The sequence below is a fragment of the Amphibalanus amphitrite genome, unplaced genomic scaffold, assembly GCF_019059575.1.
Source record: "Amphibalanus amphitrite isolate SeventyFive unplaced genomic scaffold, NRLGWU_Aamphi_draft 000047F_arrow, whole genome shotgun sequence".
Taxonomy (NCBI): Eukaryota; Metazoa; Arthropoda; class Thecostraca; order Balanomorpha; family Balanidae; genus Amphibalanus; species Amphibalanus amphitrite.
The window spans coordinates 1,360,031-1,381,197 of NW_024881543.1; the positions used below are offsets into that span (position 1 = coordinate 1,360,031).

Sequence of the window (21,167 nt, forward strand, 5' to 3'; positions counted from 1 at the left end):
GGGAGGCACACCCCACCGAACACGGAAGCGCGGTGGACGGGGTGGTCGTGAAGGGCCGGGGGCTGTGGTGGAGTGATGGATATTGATGCAGTGTCGTAGCTAGTGAGACTTAGAAGAGACTTGTTGAAGTTAGCAGTGTGATTGTCATGAAGCCAGTCGTTCTCATGAGGGTTATGAATGTTTACATAAAGTTCATAGTACTATTTGTCGAACTCTCCTCTTTTACGAGCGTGGGCGGTGCTTCGTAGCATCCAGCCATATCGACGGCCCAGCTGATTGGGTTCGATTTCTGGGGATAAATAATTGAACGGCCGACGATTGATGTAACTGATGTCCCAGTCCGATCGGGCGACTGTCAGCCACTCGGCCGGTCAATATTTATCCTCCGACGCCGCTGAAACTCGGAAACTCCGCGACTGAGTTCCGTGACACATTGGGGTTATACGGCCTCGACAATGGACGATACAGTCAAAGTACGCCAGTAAAACGAGACTCTGAAGCTACGATGGTGCGCAACATGGCAGGCTCCGTCACATATTTCCAGCTCCCAAAAGCTAGATGACAGACGTAAAGTTACTAGTGATAACAGGCCAGTTACACCCAAAGCTTCATGCTTTGATCTCCACAACCTTATTCATACATTTATCAAAAAGTTATTTATTTAATCAGGAGCCGGGACTTCATTTCACATCATTCAGTTTATCTGTTTAGCACGTATTTATTTTGATTTGGTTGGCAGAGGTCTCTCCTGGGTTTGACACGTCATGAGGACTGAGGCGTCGCCAGTGTTTTGTTTAGTGTTCGTCTCCAGAGCTGCCATCCACGTAACGTCACCTCGTCAGAATAAAACCGCTAGGACAGTTATCAGGACGGTGAACGGAGGACAGCAGACACTGACATCTCACACATACCCAATGGCTGTACCAGTAACTAAAATTAGAGCGATGAATGGAATAGGAGGAGGTGATTTCAACGACAAATTATGCGTAACTCACAAACATCTCAGAAAATTGTTAAATTTATTTCTGTGTAGAGCAGGCCTCCCTAAGATCGGGCGACAATTTGTGACAAAGCATGACTCACTTCAAAATCACAGAGGGTTGCAACAAGGCGGGAGGACGTCTCCTAAGAGCTAGGAGGGAGCGAAGCCCAGCGTAAGCCTTCTACGCCGCACACATAAAGCCGTTCACAGCAAGACTTTTAACCAGGACCAACGCACAATTCGCGACTGCGAATATCGCAAACACGCGAGCAAACTAAGCACTGTACACCACCCAACAAAAGGCATATTAATTGCGTACCATCTGAGCTAAAAAAGAACAGGCCCGCCTTCAGCTATGGTGGGAATCTCGAAAAAAAAAAAAACTTTGTGACGCGCAAAAAGCTACGATATAACACATCGACAATCAATGTTATGTGACTACAAATAAACATTCAACAGCTACCATAACAAGCACTCTCAGCAAAACACACAACAGAAAAGGCACAAGGTTCGGACGAGAGTCGGGGTAGCGCGGCAAGTCAAGCCGCATCGCATCAGCAAGCGAACATTATTGCCTTAATCAGTGAGGAAAACAAAGTCCTTCGCCAGCGTGATCTATGAGAACGATGAAACTGAAATTAAAACCATGCACGTGTGCCATTACTACCAGACAGTATCCCAAGAAGACTTTGCAATCTGAAGCACCGTTTTGGTTTTGAACAGGAGGAAGATAGTGCCGCCTCTTCAAGGGAAGGGCGACACCAGTTGTACTGCGTTAAAGAGCCGCTAAAAGCTAGCACGGTATTGTCTCGGGAAACGGTACCAGTTATAGTGGCTGGAAGAGGAACAGGCTGAGATATTTACGGGGAGCGTAGCATACAGTATACATCAGGCAAATATATGGGGCACGGCTTTGTTTCTTTAAGCTTGCTTGATAAAAATAACTATCATCCATATTGTAAGGCATACCCATCCCATCATTCCTAGAGTAATTCCACTATCGGTGGAAATCCATAATATCTCACACACTTCTTGCAATCAACCACCAGCGGAAAAGCCCCTACACCGCACTCCAAGGCGACACACTCACCGATAGAAGAAGCGACACTCCAGTCTTATCTGCAAACACTCTGCTGCGTAGCGGGCAATATCATTTGCGGGAAGGCGCACCGACGCACATGTGATTGTGGTTTCGCGCGACACCAGCGTCCCTCACCGTCACTGACCCGCTGGTGTAAAAGCTTCCTGGGACGCAGCACAGTCACTACTCTAACCAACGGATAGCGGGGTGCTGGGTTCTCTTCCATCCTGCACGCCACAGGGGTTTTCTGAGTCACCTCTGCTCAGAGCGTCCCACGGCACAAGTTCGCACCGCCCACCACACCACCTGGCTAGTTCAGAGCGTTTGTCCGCGCGTGTGGCTCTCTAGCGGTTCACCCACCGCTGTGTCTGTCCTTCCGGCACACCTTCCCAGACTAGTGCTTCGCGGCGGTCTCGGCTCGACTCACGTCCAGCTGCTCCTTGACCTTCTGGAGCCCCTCCTTGGCGGCCTTGACCTCCTGACCGCGGCCGGCCGACTCCAGGCGCCGCTCGCGCTGCTCCAGGCTGCGCTCCAGCCGCTCCAGCTCCTGGACAGTCTCCTGCTGCACAGCCTCAGCCTGGAGGGAAAATGAGGAGTCAGAAAACCAGTGGCCACTGGAGACCAGCGTGAGTAGTTCAGTAGAGCCTAGAGGCGTATATTAGCAATGACAACAGTGGCAGTTACCGGATAATGACAGCCGTGCCTTATCAGCGAAAGGACAAGCACGCACACGAAAGTAAGCACCCAACGAACTTTGCAAGTCCACCAGTACACTTCCATCTATCTCCGAGACCCCGCCCACGTCCGTTCCCGGCACTGACCTGTTTACTATCGCCGCGCCGAGTATTGTACAGCTGCGCCTGCAGCGCCTCGGTAGAGGCTATCAGCCGTCTGCAACAACAAACAGAGCTCGGTCAGCGCGGAGTCGGACATTCCGCCGACCCAGCCGGGCCTGAAATACACGGCCGGTGGGTTACAGTTGGGTGAGAGGGAATGGCGGCGGTGCTGGTCTAGGTGTTACCATAGCTGCCTTGCAACACTCGCCAAATATAGACTAGACAGTGCAGCATGGAGTTGAGTTCAAGGAGCTTTCTCACCGACAGCTAAACTCGTACCTAGTATGTGGTTGTTTAGGGGGAAGAGAATAGGGACAAGGATCAGGCTATACGCCTCTTATTTTCGAAATTCGAGTAAAAATATATATCCCACGTCGTCTAGAGATGTGTGGATCCAGTAATCAGCCCCATAATATTTCCCCTGTGCCACCTGGTGACTGGGACTTAACTTTAAGTTTCAGCTCCACCCTGTTCGAACCACGTGAGGTGGCCGATTTTGTGGCCAACTATCGATGCATCGACGATTGAACGCGTGACCGGCGGCCGGCCTCCTAACAGCTTCCCTCGGCCGCGCCGCGTGTTCAATAATTGAGCAGCCGGGCAGGCAGTCTCCCTCCCTGCTGCTCGTTTCGTGGAATAGCCATTCGTAGTCGTAAAGCAGGAGCAGAGCAATACCAGTGCATGCCTAAAAGGATAGTGAAATGATATACTTTACACTTCCCCGTCCATAGCTCTGGTAATGTTAGAGACAGAAGCCAACAAATCGTAGCTATCGAGTTCGACAAACGTGTGGCAATGGCAGAATTTAACGTCTCGTTAATTTCGGCTTTCTGTTGGATTGCGGAAGCAAAAGGTTTCAGGGGAAATTTATAACCTATAGTACCCATTAGCACATAAATCAGTAACAGACAGCGGCGAACCGGTTTAGATGATACCAGCACTAAACCTAGCATGGGCCTGGAAAAGAAGAACTGTAAAAACAAAGATCTCGATGGGACCGACATTGGTAGGGCCAGCGCATTCCAGGCTCACGTGGTCTCAACTTATATTTCAATTCGCAGGCAAGGCGCAAGCTGCCTGTTCTTTTAGGTACCAATATCTCAAAGACTCCTCAGACACATGAATGTGACCCCTCTCCCTCCCCAGCTTAGCTACACAGCACGCGCCAAGCCCTGGCACACCCCGCCCACAATCGCCCCACGCACCCCCACGCTGACCCAGAGTCAGACGGCGCGGTCAGACCACTCCGACTCAGCTCAGACAGCAGCGCCCACTCAGCGGGATTGTGAGGACCTCTCAGATGTGACCGGACACCACGCAGAGGTACCCGACACCGGGCGGCCGATCAGAGGGCTACACGGGCTCGTCAGCACTTCTCTGAGACAATACTTGTTCTAAACTTTACTTGCGTACGACTTGTACGCATGGGAGTGATTGATTGATTAGACCCTGCGAGACCTCGCACGGGTCTTGCAGTGTGACCAGGACATCCATGTTTTCTTTTGTACATTGGAGACTGTGTGACTAGATAAGTGAAACTTTTTTAAATATAAAGGTACTGTATTATAGAAAGCCTTCGCAAACGCGTTTCGATTATATCATCTTCAGTGCTAGCTTCCCATAATACAAAAAGAAAATGGTACAAAAGTTCACAACACATCGCAAATACACACGCAGCAATTTTTTCTCTCACAATATCACGGGTAGAATGTTTTTATATACTTCTGGAATGCAAGACCGCAAATCGCCCCTCCTAAGGTGTAAAAGCCCCCCTTATGGTTCGTACATGGCACACTTTGAATTAATGCCGACTCAAGAATTTTTCTGTGCGATCTCTTCAGACCTGATTTCACCGCACTGGCTTTATCCCACTTAGGTAGGTGACCCTCTGTTTCGGCATGTAACGTAATTGAGTTAGACAAATTATGATTTATCAAATCACGCTTGTGTTCAGTTACTCTGGTTTTAAGCCCTCTGTAAGTTTCACCGATATATACTTTTGGGCAGCCCCCACAAGGAATTTGGTAGACTACGCTGTTCGCCCTTCGCTGTCCTTCAGTTCCTCCCTTAATCATGTCACCTTAATCATGTCACCTATCGGTGAAACTTACAGAGGGCTTAAAACCAGAGTAACTGAACACAAGCGTGATTTGATAAATCATAATTTGTCTAACTCAATTACGTTACATGCCGAAACAGAGGGTCACCTACCTAAGTGGGATAAAGCCAGTGCGGTGAAATCAGGTCTGAAGAGATCGCACAGAAAAATTCTTGAGTCGGCATTAATTCAAAGTGTGCCATGTACGAACCATAAGGGGGGCTTTTACACCTTAGGAGGGGCGATTTGCGGTCTTGCATTCCAGAAGTATATAAAAACATTCTACCCGTGATATTGTGAGAGAAAAAATTGCTGCGTGTGTATTTGCGATGTGTTGTGAACTTTTGTACCATTTTCTTTTTGTATTATGGGAAGCTAGCACTGAAGATGATATAATCGAAACGCGTTTGCGAAGGCTTTCTATAATACAGTACCTTTATATTTAAAAAAGTTTCACTTATCTAGTCATAATTGTCACAATGAACGTTAACATTGGAGACTCCCTGAGCGCCCAGCAATCTTCGCCGCTCCATCAGATGCTCAGCTAGCACCTAATCACTCTGGCGCCTGTCAATATCCCTTCCCATCTATCTCTCTCAGCAAATCACAGCTCTTCCGCCCCATCAGCTTTCTACCCCCCCCCCCCTTCCCCTCCCGTCCCGCCCAGTACACGCTCCACAACCCATCAACAGCACCCCTAATCAGTATCTCACGCGGACCGTATAAGGCCACCAGCGGTCGCGGCGGCCCACCGCGGAGCTACCGGCGGCGGCTGACGGTCGGACTGGAAACTGGTCGGTCCCTACCCCCTCCCCTCCTCCCCGGACAGGAAACTGGCCAGCTACTGGTCTTGGGTTTAGGCGCATGACATCACCCGTGCGGGAGTCGATCGGGGATACAGGTACGCTGGCGACAGCGGCTCGGCGAATTTGGAAATGCAAATTTGAGCGTATTTTGCCCCAAGCATATTTTAAATTTATTTTTGTTCGGAGGAAGGGTAATTTGAAATGTTAATTAGAAGCCTAAATAAGTGAATGCGTGGGTTGTCTCATCACACGGCAGGCATTCATAGCCGTGAGTGTTTCGTAGCCAATATTGTCAACACCAACCCCAAACACTGGGTCAGGGACACATGTGTTGGCTAATTAGTACGTACCACTGGCCGACTATGTGTTGACATACACACGGTCAACATCACTACAACGGTGCCCATCAATGCTGATCAGTGTTCAGCCTTCAGCTACCCATATTCACATTGACACAAGTTCCCACCCCTGAGCCGTAGAACGTGGCAAGATTGGCTTATAATTTCAAAGGATAAATACTAAAACGGATGATAAGTCAAAGACTGAAGACGAGCCTTCGTCAAGATAAAAGGCGGTGTTTACGCTCCGATAACTGCGACGAACATAGTCGGTAGCCACCGATAATCCTTAGACCAAATACTATGTCAATGGAGCAAATAGTACGAGCCGTGTCAATCGATTACTTACGAGTGCTACTTGAAGAACCCACTTCAATTGTACGATCAAAAGTTGCTGGGATAACTGGCGGGTAAGATCCGGTAAATGAGAGCTTTTTTATTCTTCTTTTGATGATCGCTTATCCTATTTGGTCGCAGCGTGCTTTGTTCCAGCTAAACCGGGTCTAAGAACTGTTGACTCCACCAAAGTTCAGAGACCAAAAAGTTGGAGCCAAAAGTTGCGAAGGCTTTCAGTTCCAAGCAGCTCTGTTCAGACTCTGACGGCGACACGTCATATGGAGGCGACCAGGCCGGCCAGCTAAGGATCAATGACCAGTCGCTGAAAATACGTCTGGAGGGATATCGCCTTACGCTCCGGGACCACGCTCTGCTGACTGGACCGGGGGCCGGGCATGGCATGCTTTCAACAGCTGTGACCAGTTACACTCTGAAAATATTCGCTCATGGGCATTTTTCTAGATCTATATAACTACGGTGCACCATCCTCATAAGGACATAATGAAAATTCAGAAATTCATAAAAACCAGGTAAATGACCCATTTACACCAAAGCACTAAAAACCATTCTTTTTCCGATAAGCGGCATCATGAAAAATGTTAAATAAATTGTCAGGAGTGACCATGAATGAAGCTAAATGGCAATGACAGACTACCTAGCGTATCCCCCGGGCCGGTCGACACTCACCTCAGTTCCTCTCCGTCGTCCGAGTCCTCCTGGTCGGGGTCGGTCATCCCCGCCAGAGAGAGGCTCTTCCTGGCCGGCTCCTGGCGCTCGGGGGAGGCGCGCGCGGCGGCCGGCGGCGCACTGTGGGTTGTGTCCGCCCTCTCCGCCACCAGCGGCTGCTCCGCGCCGGTCGGGCTCGCTGCGGAGCCGTCCTTACTGGAGGGAGGCGCAGAGGCCGTGTGTGACGCCTGCGCAGGACGGATCAGGTCCTCGAGGGGCTCGGGCTCCGTCCGCTTGGTGTCCTGTTTCGTGTCCGACTTCTTTTGGCCAGTCTTGTCGCTGTCGTCGTACAGGACATCTCTGACGCCGTGCCCATGGTCGGGGACGCTGCCGCGGGTGTCTCCCTCCTTGGCGTGTTTCTTCTTTCTTGACCTCCGCTTCTTCTTGCCGCCTGACTGGCCTGCAGCCTGAGACTGGTGCGCTGTTTCTGCGGATATCTCGTCCTCTTCCTCCTCCTCGGGACTGGGTGACCGAGAAGAGCTCTTCTTGGCGGGAGCAGCGGCGTGCGACACAGCAGCCTTCTTGGGCTGAATGAGGTCGTCCAAAGGCGCTGGATCCCGCGCCTTTGAGTCGTCCTTGGATTCCGATTTCCTCCTACCAGTCTTGTCTTTGTCGTCGTATAGCACATCCCTTACACCATGTCCGTGATCTGGTACGCTGCCTCGGGTATCTCCCTCCTTCGCTTGCTTCTTCTTGTTTGCCTTCTTCCCGCTGGCAGGGGCAGCTGCCTGTGATTCATGAGCCGTGCTCGCCGTGATTGCTTCTTCCGTCTGCTTGGACTCGGGACTGGATGAACGCGCGGCCGGAGCGGCGTGAGATACTGCAGCCTTCTTTGGCTGGATGAGGTCATCCAAAGCGGCTGGTTCGCGATGTTTATCGTCGCTCTTACTTTCGGAGGGTGTCTTTTTCCGACCGGTTTTGTCGCTGTCGTCATAAAGCACATCTCTGACGCCATGGCCATGGTCGGGAACGCTGCCGCGGGTGTCTCCTTCCTTTGCATGCTTCTTCTTCCTTGATCTCCGCTTTTTCTTACCGCCTGCCTGGCCGGAGGCCTGGGTCTGGTGCGCTGTCTCTGCGGATATCGACTCCTCCTCTTCATCCTCATCCCCCGAGCTTGGCGCGTGGGCCTCACCGGGTGCTGCGTGTGACGCCGCTGCTTTCTTCGGCTGGATCAGGTCCTCCAGGGGAGCAGGCTCGCGAGACTTGGAGTCGTCTTTGGACCCCGACTTTCTGCGGCCAGTCTTGTCGCTATCATCATACAGAACATCTCGAACACCATGCCCGTGATCTGGAACACTGCCACGGGTGTTCCCGGGCTTCTCCCGGTGTTCATCCGTAACCTTCTTACCAGACGGTTTGGCAGCCTCGGTAGTGGATGCTGCTTGAGCCACAATAGTCTCTTCCTTGTTGGAGGAAGGCGGAGCAGATGCCGTCGTTGACGCCTTAGCCGGCCGAATCAGATCGTCAAGGACGGCCGGTTCGCGGGACTTGGGGTCCTCTCGTGGTGCAGAAGGTTTGGTGCCAGTTTTGTCTTTGTCGTCGTAGAGGAGATCCCGCAAACCATGCCCATGTTCCGGCACACTGCCCCGAGTGTCGCCCTCCTTCGATATGTGCTTGTCTAGCGCCGGTTTGGGTTTGGCCGGCGCTGCAGTTGTCTGAGAGGCAGAGACGGCGGAGACGATTTCTTCCTCAGCGTGAACAGGAGGCGCAGAGTCCACTGCACTCGCCTTCTTGGGGGCTGCAACAGGTTCATCTACCGGCAGTCCGCTAGCAGACTCTTTACCAGATAATGAGCTACTGAGGAAATCATCAAAGGCGGACAGCTCGCCTCCTGTCGATTTCTTATCGGAAACTTCTTCCGGTTTATCAGCAGCTTTGTTTTTGTCTCCAGCAGCGTCAAGCGATCCACTCAGGAAATCATCAAAAGCAGCGAATTCTCTGCTGGAAGGTTTCTTATCTGTTGATTTATTGTTTGCGTTTTTATCAGCTAGTTTATCCTCTGAGGCTCTGTCAGTGTCTTTCTTTGAATCGTCCACAGACGCAGCATCTTTGCCCGACAAGGATTCAGCAGGTTTGTCTTTCTTGCCGTCACCAGACAAGGAATCGCCAATGAAGTCATCAAATCCTGAGAATGCTCCGGCGTCGGGTTTCTTCACGGGCGTTTCCTTCTCAGGCGCAGCGCTGTCTTGTTTGGCATCCGACTTTTTCGTCACTTCTCCGACGAGCAGATCATCGATGTCCCAGTCCGGCGCCTGGCTCGGAGCGTCCTTGTCTCGCGGTTTGTTCATCAGCGCGATCATCGCCTCATCGTCTCCATCACCGGTCCGCCACGTGTCCTTCTTCATCAACTGCTCCTCATCGACAGGAGGTCCTGTGGGAGCCGCCGTCCGCTTCTCCGGCACTGTATCCATCATATCCAGGAACTTGTCCATGTCAGATGGAGCAACCTCGGGCGCCGCAGAAGCCTTGGCGACAACGGGCTCGGATTTTGGCATTGCAGACATGTCAAAGCCCTTTGCTAGGTCCATTAGGTCATCTAGGCCAGCATCCTTTTCAGCAGGTTTCTTTTGAGCTTTTGGCGAATGTTCTTTCTCATGAGTTTTGGTTTTTGATGTCGGTGGTTTGGGTGCGGTGTCGATTTGTCCCATGAGGAAGTCCAGGTCAGCCGTCTCGTCCTTGGGGGCGCTGGGCCGGTGAGCACGTTCCTCTCGTTCTTTCTGAGAAATTCCACCCAATCCCAGCTCACCACTGTCTGTATCCCCGTGCCGCCACGTCGAAGTCTTTTCAGCCTTAGGTTCTAGAGCATCGCCGGCAAAATCATCCGCTTTGGGATCGCTAGCTTTGTCCTTCCCTTCCGAATCCCCAGAACCAGCTTTTGCGTCGCTTCCAACAGCATTCTTTGCATTATTGTCCTCGTGTTTGTCATCCTTCTTTACATCTACCGAACGTTGCTTTTCATCATTGGTTTTCACATTATCGCCTTTGGCACCTCCCTTTTCATCGGAGGTCCTCGATTCATCTTTCACAGAGACTACCGAGGACTCTTTGTTATCTCCTTTCTCAGCATCAGTCTTCTTTTCGTCTGGTGAGCTAATACCAGAATCAGTCTTCTTTTCGTCTGGTGAGCTAATACCGGAGTCCTTATTCGACTCATTTGTCTTGGATCCGTCCGGGTTGAAGCCCTCCATAGCCCCCATTAAGTCATCAAGTCCACCTCCCACCGCAGGTGCTTTGGTTTCGGACTTGGCGTTGAGGCTGCTACTTACTGTAGAGGTCACAAGCTCCTCTTCTGTGGGCGGTTTGGATTCAGACTTGTTGTCTTTCTCCTCTTTAGTATTCGCCCCATTGGTATTTCCAGCTTCGGTGTTAAATCCAGACATTGCGTCCATCAGATCGTCCAGTCCCTTCGCAGCTTCGGGCTTGGGCGAAGGTTCCGACTTCTTGGGATTTTCGGCCGCCCTTTCCGATTTCTTTGGGCTACCCGGGGCTCCAACGGATTTCTTGGGATTGCTGGAAGCGCCAGCTGTCTTTTTGGGACTGCCAGGTGTTTCGGTTGCCTTCTTGGGGTTGGTAGGAGACTTGTCAGACTTTTTCGGGCTGCCCGGTCGTGGCTTGGCTGGCGTCTTCACTCCGCCGAACTTTGCGGCAGCGGCGTTGAATGCTGAGCCGGTGGAGCGACTGGCCGCGGCCGGCGGGCCCACCGTCTCTCCTGGTCCCGGCCGAGATCGCGGCTCTGTGCGTGATCCAGCGGCTGATCCCGCTCCTGTCTTGCTAGTGGCACGACCCCGACCGGCGGGCTCTGGCAGCGGCTTTCCATCAGTAAACCACTGCTTCTTCAGCGCCTCCTTGCGCTCAGGAGTGAGCGCCTGATTAGACCGCCCGGCAGCAGCTGCACCTCCCAGTCGGGGTGATGGCGACTTCTTGGTCGAATCTCCCGGTGATGCGTCGGTTCGAGACGACGGCCGTTGGGTCTTTGGTGGCGAGGCGCCCCTCCCGGCTGGGGACTTGTCTGGGGATGTGCGTCCTTTCTCCGGGGATGTGCGACCTTTCTCCGGGGAGGCACGTCCTTTCGTTGGTGACACACGTCCCTTTTCAGGTGAGGCGCGGTCCTTACCAGCCGGGGCGCTGGCCCCACTCGGAGGCTTGGACGTGGAGGCCGAGCTCGTTGATGCACTCGCACCCGCAGGCTCTGCCGCGGCCGAAGTGGAAGATGAGGTGGATGCCCCTGTCGCTGGGCTTGCCGCAGGCGCCGGAGCGTCCGTGCCGTTCTTACTCTTCGTGTTGCGTTTGAACAGAGAAGTGCGGAGAGAGCTTCCCACTCCCCTCTTCGACTCCTTCTTCACTCCAGCGCCCGAACTGGTGCTGGCAGCGGACTCTTTGGAAGACGGCTTCCGACGCAGGAAGCTGGCTACGCCTCCTCCGGACTTGGACTTGGCCTTGGCCTCAGCGGTGTCGGCCGGAACCGTTGACGCCGTGTGCGTCGATGACGCCGATGCCGTCGATGGCGCCTTTCCGGCTGAGCCAGGTGTCGTGCTCAGCCGGGCGCCCATACTTCCCTTCCCAGAGGCGACGCTGGCGGGCTTCTTGTCTTTCTCTTTCGCGGTAGCAGCGGACGACGTGGGCGGCGCCTTGGCCGTGGGCGTGGCACTACTGTTTGGCGGATTCTCCTTCGGCGTTACATTGGACGGAGAGCTCGTGGGCATAGTCGAGCCTGGAGCGCGAGAGGATAGATGGGGAGGACACGAGCCGCCCGCGCGCTACCATCCAGCACCACTCGAGCACCTCGCGAGTTCACTGTGAGCCACGTGACCGACGGGCACGCCCTCCTGTCTGTTCGTCAGCACAGCACTGCGCTCGGAGTCCACTCCGCCGGGCCCAGCACACAAAAACCGGTCGGACCGCGGTGCAGCCTCAGCGCCGGGGGCGATCGGCGACCGGCGCGCTTCGTGGAAGGTCGTAGGGGGTGGCGGCGACGCGTTGGGTCGCCGGACGTCTCTGGCAGAACACTGTTGGTCGTCCGCCAGTCACCTGTGGAGTCAGACAGATCGGTCAGTGCCGGCCCGTCGGCGGCCGCCCCACCCCGGGCCGCGCGGGAGGGACACGATAGGCACACCGTCGGGCCCGGGTCATTACACGGTGCCACGCCCATCACACGGCCCGCGGCGGTGACGACCACAGCGGGATGACGTCATTTATTTATTTATTTATTTATTTATTGCACTTCTTAGGTTCATTCCACACATGTGTGGCTATTCCAGAGCCCGTGTCAAGTACATATAAAGACTAGACGTGAATGAGGTGAGCGGATCACATGCATACAAACATCACAACACTCATTGCACATCATACTCAATACATACAGTTCTATCACATCAGTGTCGTCCAAGGCGTCTCTACTGCTGCTGCAGCTGCTGCAGCAGCAGGTACTTGTGCAGCTCCTTTTTGAATCGGCTCAGGTTCATGGCTCGAATATCCGCTGGTATGGTGTTAAAATCAGTCACAGTCGCGTAGGTAAAACGCCTCCGATTCATTCTGCCGATGACATCACCGCCACCAGAGAACAGTCTATAACGGCGCGGCCTCAGTTCAGTGAGTTCACCGTGACGTAACGGGTCTGACGTCACACCTGACTGCCGACCGGGCGCGGCAGCCCGATGCCAATATCCGGCGATTGAGGCGCGGCAGTGGAGCCAGTGACCGCGCTGCAGCAGCTCTCCATGGCCGCGCTCCAACACGGAGCTTCCAGCGCCGCCAGCCAGCCGGGGAGTGAACAAACAGGCAGGGGGCCGACCCCGACCCGACCCCGGCGCGTCAGAGCCAGTCACAAACAGTCTGAGATCACGGGGCTGGGCGTGCACAAACCGTCCGCACCGACCTGTTTATGCAGTCAACCGGCCAAATCGGGAGTCGACAACAGCTGTCTATCGGTCGGAGATGACCCGGTCAGGCCACGGCAGGTCGTCTCGCGGGGAGACAGCACGCCACGGCAGGTCGTCTCGCAGGGAGACAGTACGCCACGGCAGGTCGTCCTGTAAAGACAGCACACCACGCGAGCCCCGGGCGGGCCGCTGGCCTTGTCCTACCTCCCACACTCACAGTCTGCTGGCTGGCCGCGGGGCGCGCCGCCCGGCCTGTGGGAGTTCACTGAGCGCACTCAGTGCCCACGGCAGCGGTCATCAGCCGCCCGTGATCGGTACCGTCCTGTGGCGGTCACACGGAGTGACGCAATGAAGTCAGCTGACAGCGCCACAGCCAGCTGACAGCGCCACAGTCAGGTGACAGCGCACCTGGCAGCTGCAGTACTTGGGAGTGACAGGACACCAGCCAGCTAATCAACTCTGATGGATGCCGTGTTTCGCGCTTCAGGTATTCATAATGACAAGGAAAATGGGCAGGGAAACGTCACATTTGTTAGAGTAGCTCACACTATTGGTAGAAATAAAGAAAGCAACACATATTTGTCTACCAGGAAACGAGCGAGCCATCTCCAAAAACCTTCCAGAAGGAAACAGTTGGACGAAAAGACAAGACGGTGTGGCAGCGCCGCGCTGCTACAACGGAAACCATCCGCCATTATAGCCCGCATCGAACAATCGCCCTATCGAGTCAAACAGCCCAGGCCCCGGTCCCCAATTCACCGTTTCGTGCGTGCCGCCGCCGTTCGCGGCCGGCACAGGTGCGGCTGGCGGCGCCGGGCCGCAGCCCCGGTCTGCGGCGCCAGCAGCCGCGTCACACAGTAGTCACGAAACCGTCACGGAACAGTCACGAAACCGTCACGCTCGACACGCAGCTGGGCGGGCGCGGCACACCGTTCCGGCCGGGCCAGCCGCCGCCCGGGCCGTCAGCGACCGACTGAGGGCGGCGGCGGCGGCGGCGGCGGGAGCGGCGGCGGGGGCGGGGCAGGTGAGCCGGCCGCCACAGCCGAGGGAGCGGCACCGTGCGGCGAGCCAGGTAGAGAGAGGAGACGGGGAGAGCGGAGGGTAGAGAGGACGGCAGAGTGGGTGCAGAGAAAAACTGCAGATGGATACAGGGGATACGCGAGATGAGCGAAGAAGGAAGGGATGAAAAACCGCCGGCTCAGTATGGGATGAGGGAGAAACGACGGTCAGAGAGAGCTGGGAAAGAGCCAACGTCGCGGTGGATTCAGCTCGCTCCTCAAAATACCGCGGCCTGACCCGTGTCACGCCCCACACCTCCGGCCGGTGACGTCACCGGTGACGACGTCACCTAGTGCAGGAGTACCCGGCTGTCTGAGGTGGGAGGAAGAGACGTGGGTAGCAGCGGGGTGTCACGGCGCGCCCAGAGATGGACGATCTGTCAGACAGGACGCCGCCACAGCCAGCTGGGTCATCGGATACCGCCGAGCCGCCCAACAGTCGGGTGACGGAAGACTCCCGAACTGGCCCGTGGGCTACATCAGACGACAGTATGCCATCAAGCTGTTAGGTCGAGTAAATAAGCAGCGCTATTGCTGTAATAAACACAGCCATCCACGGTGTGATACAGGCATTACCAGGCCAGACAATCCACACCTGATACGTCCGGTCTATAAAGTCAGCCGTCAGGTGAACTACCTATCAACATCGACAGACGACGGAGCCGGTACAGGCGCTATCACCGACCGCTGGCGAAGCTCTGACGGGCTCGGACGGGCGCAGTGGTCGCAGGACGCCGTCGGCGGTCAGCGCGTGCTGTGCAGACCAATGACAAACGATCTCGGCAGGCAGGGGTGACGCCACCATCACCTCCGCCGCCGCCGGGAGCTGTTTACCACTGTGGTCATGTAGGTGACCGGGCGCCGGCGCTGACACGGCAGCTCGTGCACGGCGCGTGCAGACCGGCTGACACAGCGCCAACATATTACCGGGGCTCGCCCGTCCTCAGGAGGATGGTCGATGCAATTGCAAGTTGCAACAGTGGGAAGGCAGAGGCTTTTAGGGGTGGAGATGTCAAAAGCTTGGACTGGAGGTGGGTCTGACGTAGAATACACCACCCTATGTGCCGAACTTGTATGTGCTGATGGCGAAATCAGTAACCAAGACGGATAGAGGTGAAGTGAAAGTCTGAGACGGAGTGCAAACAGGGACCTGCATCAACACAGCGTCCCATTTGCAAACAATGACGTCCGGTCATCGAAACCATCGATAACGACTCGCGCGACCAGACCCGGAGTTTCAGGACCGGATTTCAAACGACTCTTGGTTTTTTCGTCACGCAATGTGAGGTTACCTTTACAGACTTGCTTGACAAGCAAGTTTCCCAAGTTGGTCTTGGACTCCACAACAGTATCATCACAAACCTGATTTCCACGCAGTCCAGGTAGCGTTCAGGCAGATTGTGTAAATTGCTCCCCCCCCCCCTCCCCTCCCCCGTTATCAAGGGTAGGTGGACATTTAAGTGCCTGGGGGCTGGCTCCGTTCCGTTTCGTGTTTGATCTGTTTGTGGACACAGCCGCTGGAGACCGAGAGTGGCCATCAGCCGACCAGCCACCGAGCCAAGTGAGACGGCCCGTCTCACTTGCAGCGCAACTCCGCAAAACACACGCCCCGGGCTATGGCGCCGCTGCCAATACTGACAACGCATTACGCAACAGCTACCGAGCAATTCGTACATCTACCAGCTTGATCTTCATATTGGATTAGGAAGCCCAAAAAACTTAAAAATGTTAGTATTGCTAGGGATGCTTTCCACATGTCAAAAGGTGGGCCCAGGAGCTAAACTAGTCAAATTTCTCCAGTTTCAGTTGGCAATACCAGGCGATCAAACGAACGAGCAAAAACGGCGGCAAAACACATGACAGCGTTCCTCAAATATCACAAAAACTTCATCTCGCGTGTTTAGTCGGCTATTTCTCGTCAGCTATGCGCGCTTTAGTAAGCCACCTACCACCACGGCTGGCATCTGACTCACGCCCTTAGCGCTGGGTACCTCACCTTAACGTCTCGTCTCCGTCTCCGTCTCCGTCTCCGTCTCCGTCACCGTCTCCGTCTCCGTCACCGTCACCGTCTCAGTCTCCGTCTCCCTCTCCGTCACCGTCGCAGTATCCGGATATAGTGTCGGCCGGTGTGATCCTGACCCGCCGGTCTCTCTGATAAGATAGCGTCGATCCGACGGCGGAGGCAAACACCACCTGAAGCCGTATGCGCACTGCGCCCTGAGCCCCGGGCTTTACGACATGCCGAGCAGACTGACATACCGGCATGTCGTATCGAGGACCGATAGCACGACCACGGCCGGAGGTGGAACCGTGCGAACAGAACGTACGGAATCCACTGAAAACGTAAGCTGGTAATGATCAGACTGACAAACTAGACTAGACGAAGGGTCTTATAGTCACCTCAACATAGAAGTAAAATTATCTGTGTTGGCTCAAGGTAGCGATGAAAATACAAACCACTTGACCAGTAGCCAAACAAACCTCCGGGCGCCACAACAATATAGACGAGCGGCTCTGGGCTCCGAGCGACCCACTCCAAACAATTCATCTGATTGAACACAATCAAACACCACCGCGCCAGATGGACCAGGCAGACAGCTGAGTCAGTAGCGCCGACGGAATAGCTACTGGCTGCCGGCCTCTGCGGAGACATTCTCATGGGCTGTCTGAGTGAACTGATGAGCTTGACAGCCAATATCTATTGAGTCAATGAACCAAATAGAGCCTATGCATATCTCATGGCCCTGTCGGCTGTTTCCCAGGCTAACTTGCATTGAGTTATCAAACAAGATCAAAAATGGTAAATACCTACAGTATTCAGAACTCGACAACTGAACTGAATATAAGCAATGCAGTATTCAGAACTTGACAACTGATGGTTATCTTAGAAACTTTAAAAACAGGAATTTTTTTGCATGCTTATTGTATAGCATGGAGTACAAATAAAATGAAACAAAGGCACATATCTCCTGTAAAAATGATCATGGTGCCTTATTACAACACTGCATTATTCATTCAAGCTCAGAAATGATGAAATGGGTTTTAAATAATAGAAATAACTAAATATTTAGCATGTTTCCATCCAATGTATTCCTGAAATCATTTGAACATTCATCCCTCACCAACACCAGTAAAAAGGTTGTGTTATGTGTATCAAACATCATAACATGTGTATGATAAGTGTGATCTAAAATGTGCTATGTTGTGGACAAAAATTATTATGAGCATCAGCAGATTTCTAAGAAGCAAGAGTTGTGAATCATCCATGTTAAAATTGAATAGGTAGGTACAAAACCCTAAGCACTTCTAAATTCTAGTTTTTGTAGTATTTAGATTTTAGAATAACATCTAAACAAGAAGTGAGAGCAACTAATATTCACCAATAACTGTGAAGTTTGGCAGGAAATAACTATGAATTCAAAAGAAACTACACCAATAATTTCCCACACATTCCAAAATAGGATTCCAAGTTAAGAAGTAAAAGATTTAGGAAGCCATGAATTGTTTAACAAAAAGTTTTACCTGCTTACTATAACATAAGTGGGTAGTATTACTATTGTATCTTATTAGCAAAATAATTTCCCAAACAAACACTAGGTAAATAGATAAACAATGTTTATTGCGCTCATACTAAGCATTTGCCAGCAGGTAGCCTAGTAAGTAGTAGGTATCTATGCGTATAGTCACGGTTCATTGCTAAAAAGTAAAATATTAATTCCCATGGGCTATTACTGAATTTCTTTCCAAACTTTGTCAAGTTCACGCATCAGCGCATACAAAGCAGCTTTGAAAGCATGCCCTATCTTCATTTACTGCACTTAATAAATGACACTGCAAGTTGAGGAGGGCTTTTCAGAAAAGATAACAGAAAATTCTGGCCATCAACACTTAACATTCCATGATAAATTCAACACATTGAGGATTTAGGCATGTTGAGAGTCAAGCAACAATTCAAATTGTAACTGTAACAGGAAATATTGCAGCTTTACAATGGTAAATTTAACTTAACCCGGCAGTTGCTGGGGTATTTCGCCACCCACCGTTTGCTGGGGGGGGGGGCGTTAAACGCCCCCAGCCGATAACTCGAGAACCAATAGGCGCAGCGAAACGCACGAGGCGGCAAACGAAAGAACGCGACGAGACGCTTCAGATGAGTACTTTAAAGTTGAATTTTGTGGTCACAGGTCGGGTCAAGGTCAGGTCAAACACCCAAAATCGGGCTTTCAGTAGCATGGACTTCAGGACTTCGCAATGGGCGCCTCTCGTCATAAACTCTGTCAAAACGGTACACAATCCATCATATAAGGCCTACAAGAGTGTCAGCTCCATGTAGGGGTCAGTCAAGCATAGGTCAGGGTCAAGGTCAGGTCAACCGGGTAGGCACATACCCCCGAAAATCAAAACTGATATTCCCAGCCTGTGACACATGTTTTATGGGTAAATTAGGGCGTAGAACACGATGGTGACATTCATTTTATCATATGTGTACGTGTTTGGCTCAAAAAGTTCACTTTAAGAAATTCATGTATCATGGTCGTGAAGTAGTCACGAGAAATTGCCAAGAATCAGTTCAAGATTTTGGAAAATGCGGAACGATAATCAATAATCGAAGATAGCCATTTGATTGTTCATGGTATTGGCAGTCTAATGGCGTTTACGGCATGTCTGTATGTCTATTGTGTGATTTTATATGATTTTTTGAACATATGACGTTTTTGGTCGAAAACTCAGAAATCATGACGTCACTAAAACCTTGATATCTCAAAAATTTTCCGACCGATTTTTTTGAAACTTTGTCACAATAAACTTCGATCAATTCCCTACAGGTACCCAAAATTTGGCGCGCCTGCGGCGCGCCGTTTTTATGCTATGGCCCGGCGAAAAAAGTGGGGGCGTTTAACGCCCCCCCCCCCCCAGCAACTCGCGGGTTAAATCAGAGCACAGTTGCAAGAGCTGGATAAGCTTCGTAAGCTGACAAACATGTACTTTATCGAAGAGAAAAACAAGCTACAACAAAATTTATCAACTTTAACTAGAGAATAGAATAATTACTAGTCTGAGACCCTGGCCGATGACAGCCTGGACCGGCCCGAATCATTTGAAACGGTTCGTTGAAGCTAGGAATAAGAAAAACACTTACCCTTTAATGAAAGAAGCTTCGCAAATCTTATAGAAGGATTAAAATAAAAGTAATACAAAAAAGTCAAAACAAAAGTATGAAAAAACGATTAAAACTCGAACGATTACGACACACCTCCACGCCCACTAACAAACATAAACATTACGGCCAATGCGCCACTTTTCGTAGGTTTCTCGTATGTTTTGCTCTCCGCCCTTTGCACTTCTGTGCTACCAGATTGAAAAATTTTATATGTAGTGAAAATAACTTCAAAATGATTCTTCTAGATGTCAGCCGAGCCGGACACTAGTGCACCTATACAGCCTTGTGAACTTATACGGCCTTGGCCTTGTGCACAATTGGATCCCGTGCGCCTGCAGTCTGCACCGCAATCTGCAAGTGTAGAGTGCAGAAGCTGGAAGTGCAGTAAGTGCACACTGCACAGGGAACTTGACTCATATCTCATGACCTGACTCTGAGAGCAGTCCTATTGGAGGTCTACCGTCTACCTACAGGTATGTTATTGTTGGCATTGGCAAGCTTGCCTGTTAGCTGGCAGGGCTAGAACAATGTGCAATGTTAATTGCTATTGACCGTAGCAATTAACTCACGTCGGACCAACCGACTTATCTTCAAATTTGCCTGCCGTGTTGGGCGGATACCTATGTACATACGACCCCCGTTGCTTCTGCGACCGAGTAAAGCCAGTGCCTCCCGGCTCGGGGGAAAAACGAATGCCACGAGATGCAACCATGGCCTATGTCAATGTAGTATGTACTGTACCCAGCTTAATCGGGTCAGGTGGTGAGTGACGACCTCTGAAGTCAGGTCACAGACCCATCACCGTCCCGTCGTTTCCTCCTCAAGACAGTGAAATCCTTCTCCTCCGCGCCTCAATCCCCTGTTCCGGGCTGGACGAACAACTTTATCTCATACCTAAGGGAAGCTCTCATCGGAGCAAGCCCGTAGCCGGGTGCAGCTGGAGTGTTATGGGGGCTGGGTGGCCTGCCCACTGGATGGACTCCGCCCCGAGTCCCAACGACTCACTAGGGTTGCCGTGCCCGACCGGACCAATATCTCCCCCTAATTCCTATCATCCTTCCGGCTCTGAAATGGTCTCATTTGACCGAAAAAAACCGAACCCAACAAAAAAAAAATGAATAGTCTTCAAAGTCTCCCCCTAATTCCTATATCATCCCGCGGCACTGAAATGGTCTCATTCATTAGCGTCGCCACGGGGGGGGGGCAAGCGGGGCAGCTTGCCCCCCCCCCCCAACCTCGGACCGGGCACCCCCTGAGATCGATACAGATCCGATGAGATTTTGGAGTCGGGAAAAAATGGGGGTACCTTTCTGAGAATGCCTGTGAGGTCAGACTCGGTTGCAGCAAGCAGTTCAAACCAGAGTCTGACTCGCAGTCGCCAAAGTCTTGAAGACTCCGATTCCAGACTCGGAAATGTCAATGCTATGATTCATTCCATGTTCCAAGTTCGTTCTTTATTACATTTTACATAAGTTTTTTTTTCCTAAGTTTTGGAGTGCTGATACAATTTTCGTTCAAAGCGTGAAACGAAATCTTCGGGGCCTTTCTCAACTCTCGTCAAATGTCTGCGACAGGCTCAAGTACCGTACAAGTGTTGCAGGGCTCATGAGCTTGCTTTAACCCTCAAGGGCTCCTAAGGAGCTCCACTGAGCCCTAAAGAAGCCTTCAGAGGGCCCAAACCGGCCTCGTAAAGTCCCACTGGTGTCCATGTTCTCTGAGGGCCCATACAGGGATATTTGAGCCTTCGAACATTTCTGAGAACCTGACCTCTGATAGTTCAGCCAAACTTTTGAGGCGACAGACTTTGCTAACCCCAAGCCGGCATCTGAGGGGTCACAGCTCACGTGTCCCTCTGAGGTCCGCAAC

At 52.2% G+C, this 21,167-nt stretch overlaps 1 protein-coding gene across 2 annotated transcripts; it reads right to left on the reverse strand.

Moving 5' to 3' along the window:
- Positions 1–1,005: 1,005 nt before the first annotated feature.
- On the reverse strand, positions 1,006–19,437 carry LOC122377598 (serine/arginine repetitive matrix protein 2-like). 2 transcript variants are annotated; one of them, XM_043357810.1, is made up of 4 exons: positions 19,281–19,437; positions 7,165–12,231; positions 2,885–2,954; positions 1,006–2,640 (listed from the first exon to the last, which is right to left on the reverse strand). In XM_043357810.1, the coding sequence occupies exons 2-4, from the start codon at positions 11,904–11,906 to the stop codon at positions 2,458–2,460; spliced, it is 4,995 nt and encodes a 1,664-aa protein (XP_043213745.1). In that variant the 5' UTR covers positions 11,907–12,231; positions 19,281–19,437; the 3' UTR covers positions 1,006–2,457. The 2 variants fall into 2 exon arrangements, with proteins under 2 accessions (XP_043213745.1, XP_043213746.1); XM_043357811.1 differs by lacking the exon at positions 19,281–19,437 and adding an exon at positions 13,842–14,057.
- Positions 19,438–21,167: the final 1,730 nt, after the last annotated feature.

What these genes read in the sequence shown, in the direction of transcription:
- LOC122377598 (XM_043357810.1), bottom strand. Translation starts at nt 11,906, where the DNA reads ATGCCCACGAGCTCTCCGTCCAATGTAACGCCGAAGGAGAATCCGCCA. An exon ending in GACGACGGAGAGGAACTGAG is followed by an intron (nt 2,955 to 7,164) that starts GTGAGTGTCGAC and finishes TTGTTGTTGCAG; the next exon opens with ACGGCTGATAGCCTCTACCG. An exon ending in GGCGCGGCGATAGTAAACAG is followed by an intron (nt 2,641 to 2,884) that starts GTCAGTGCCGGG and finishes TTTTCCCTCCAG; the next exon opens with GCTGAGGCTGTGCAGCAGGA.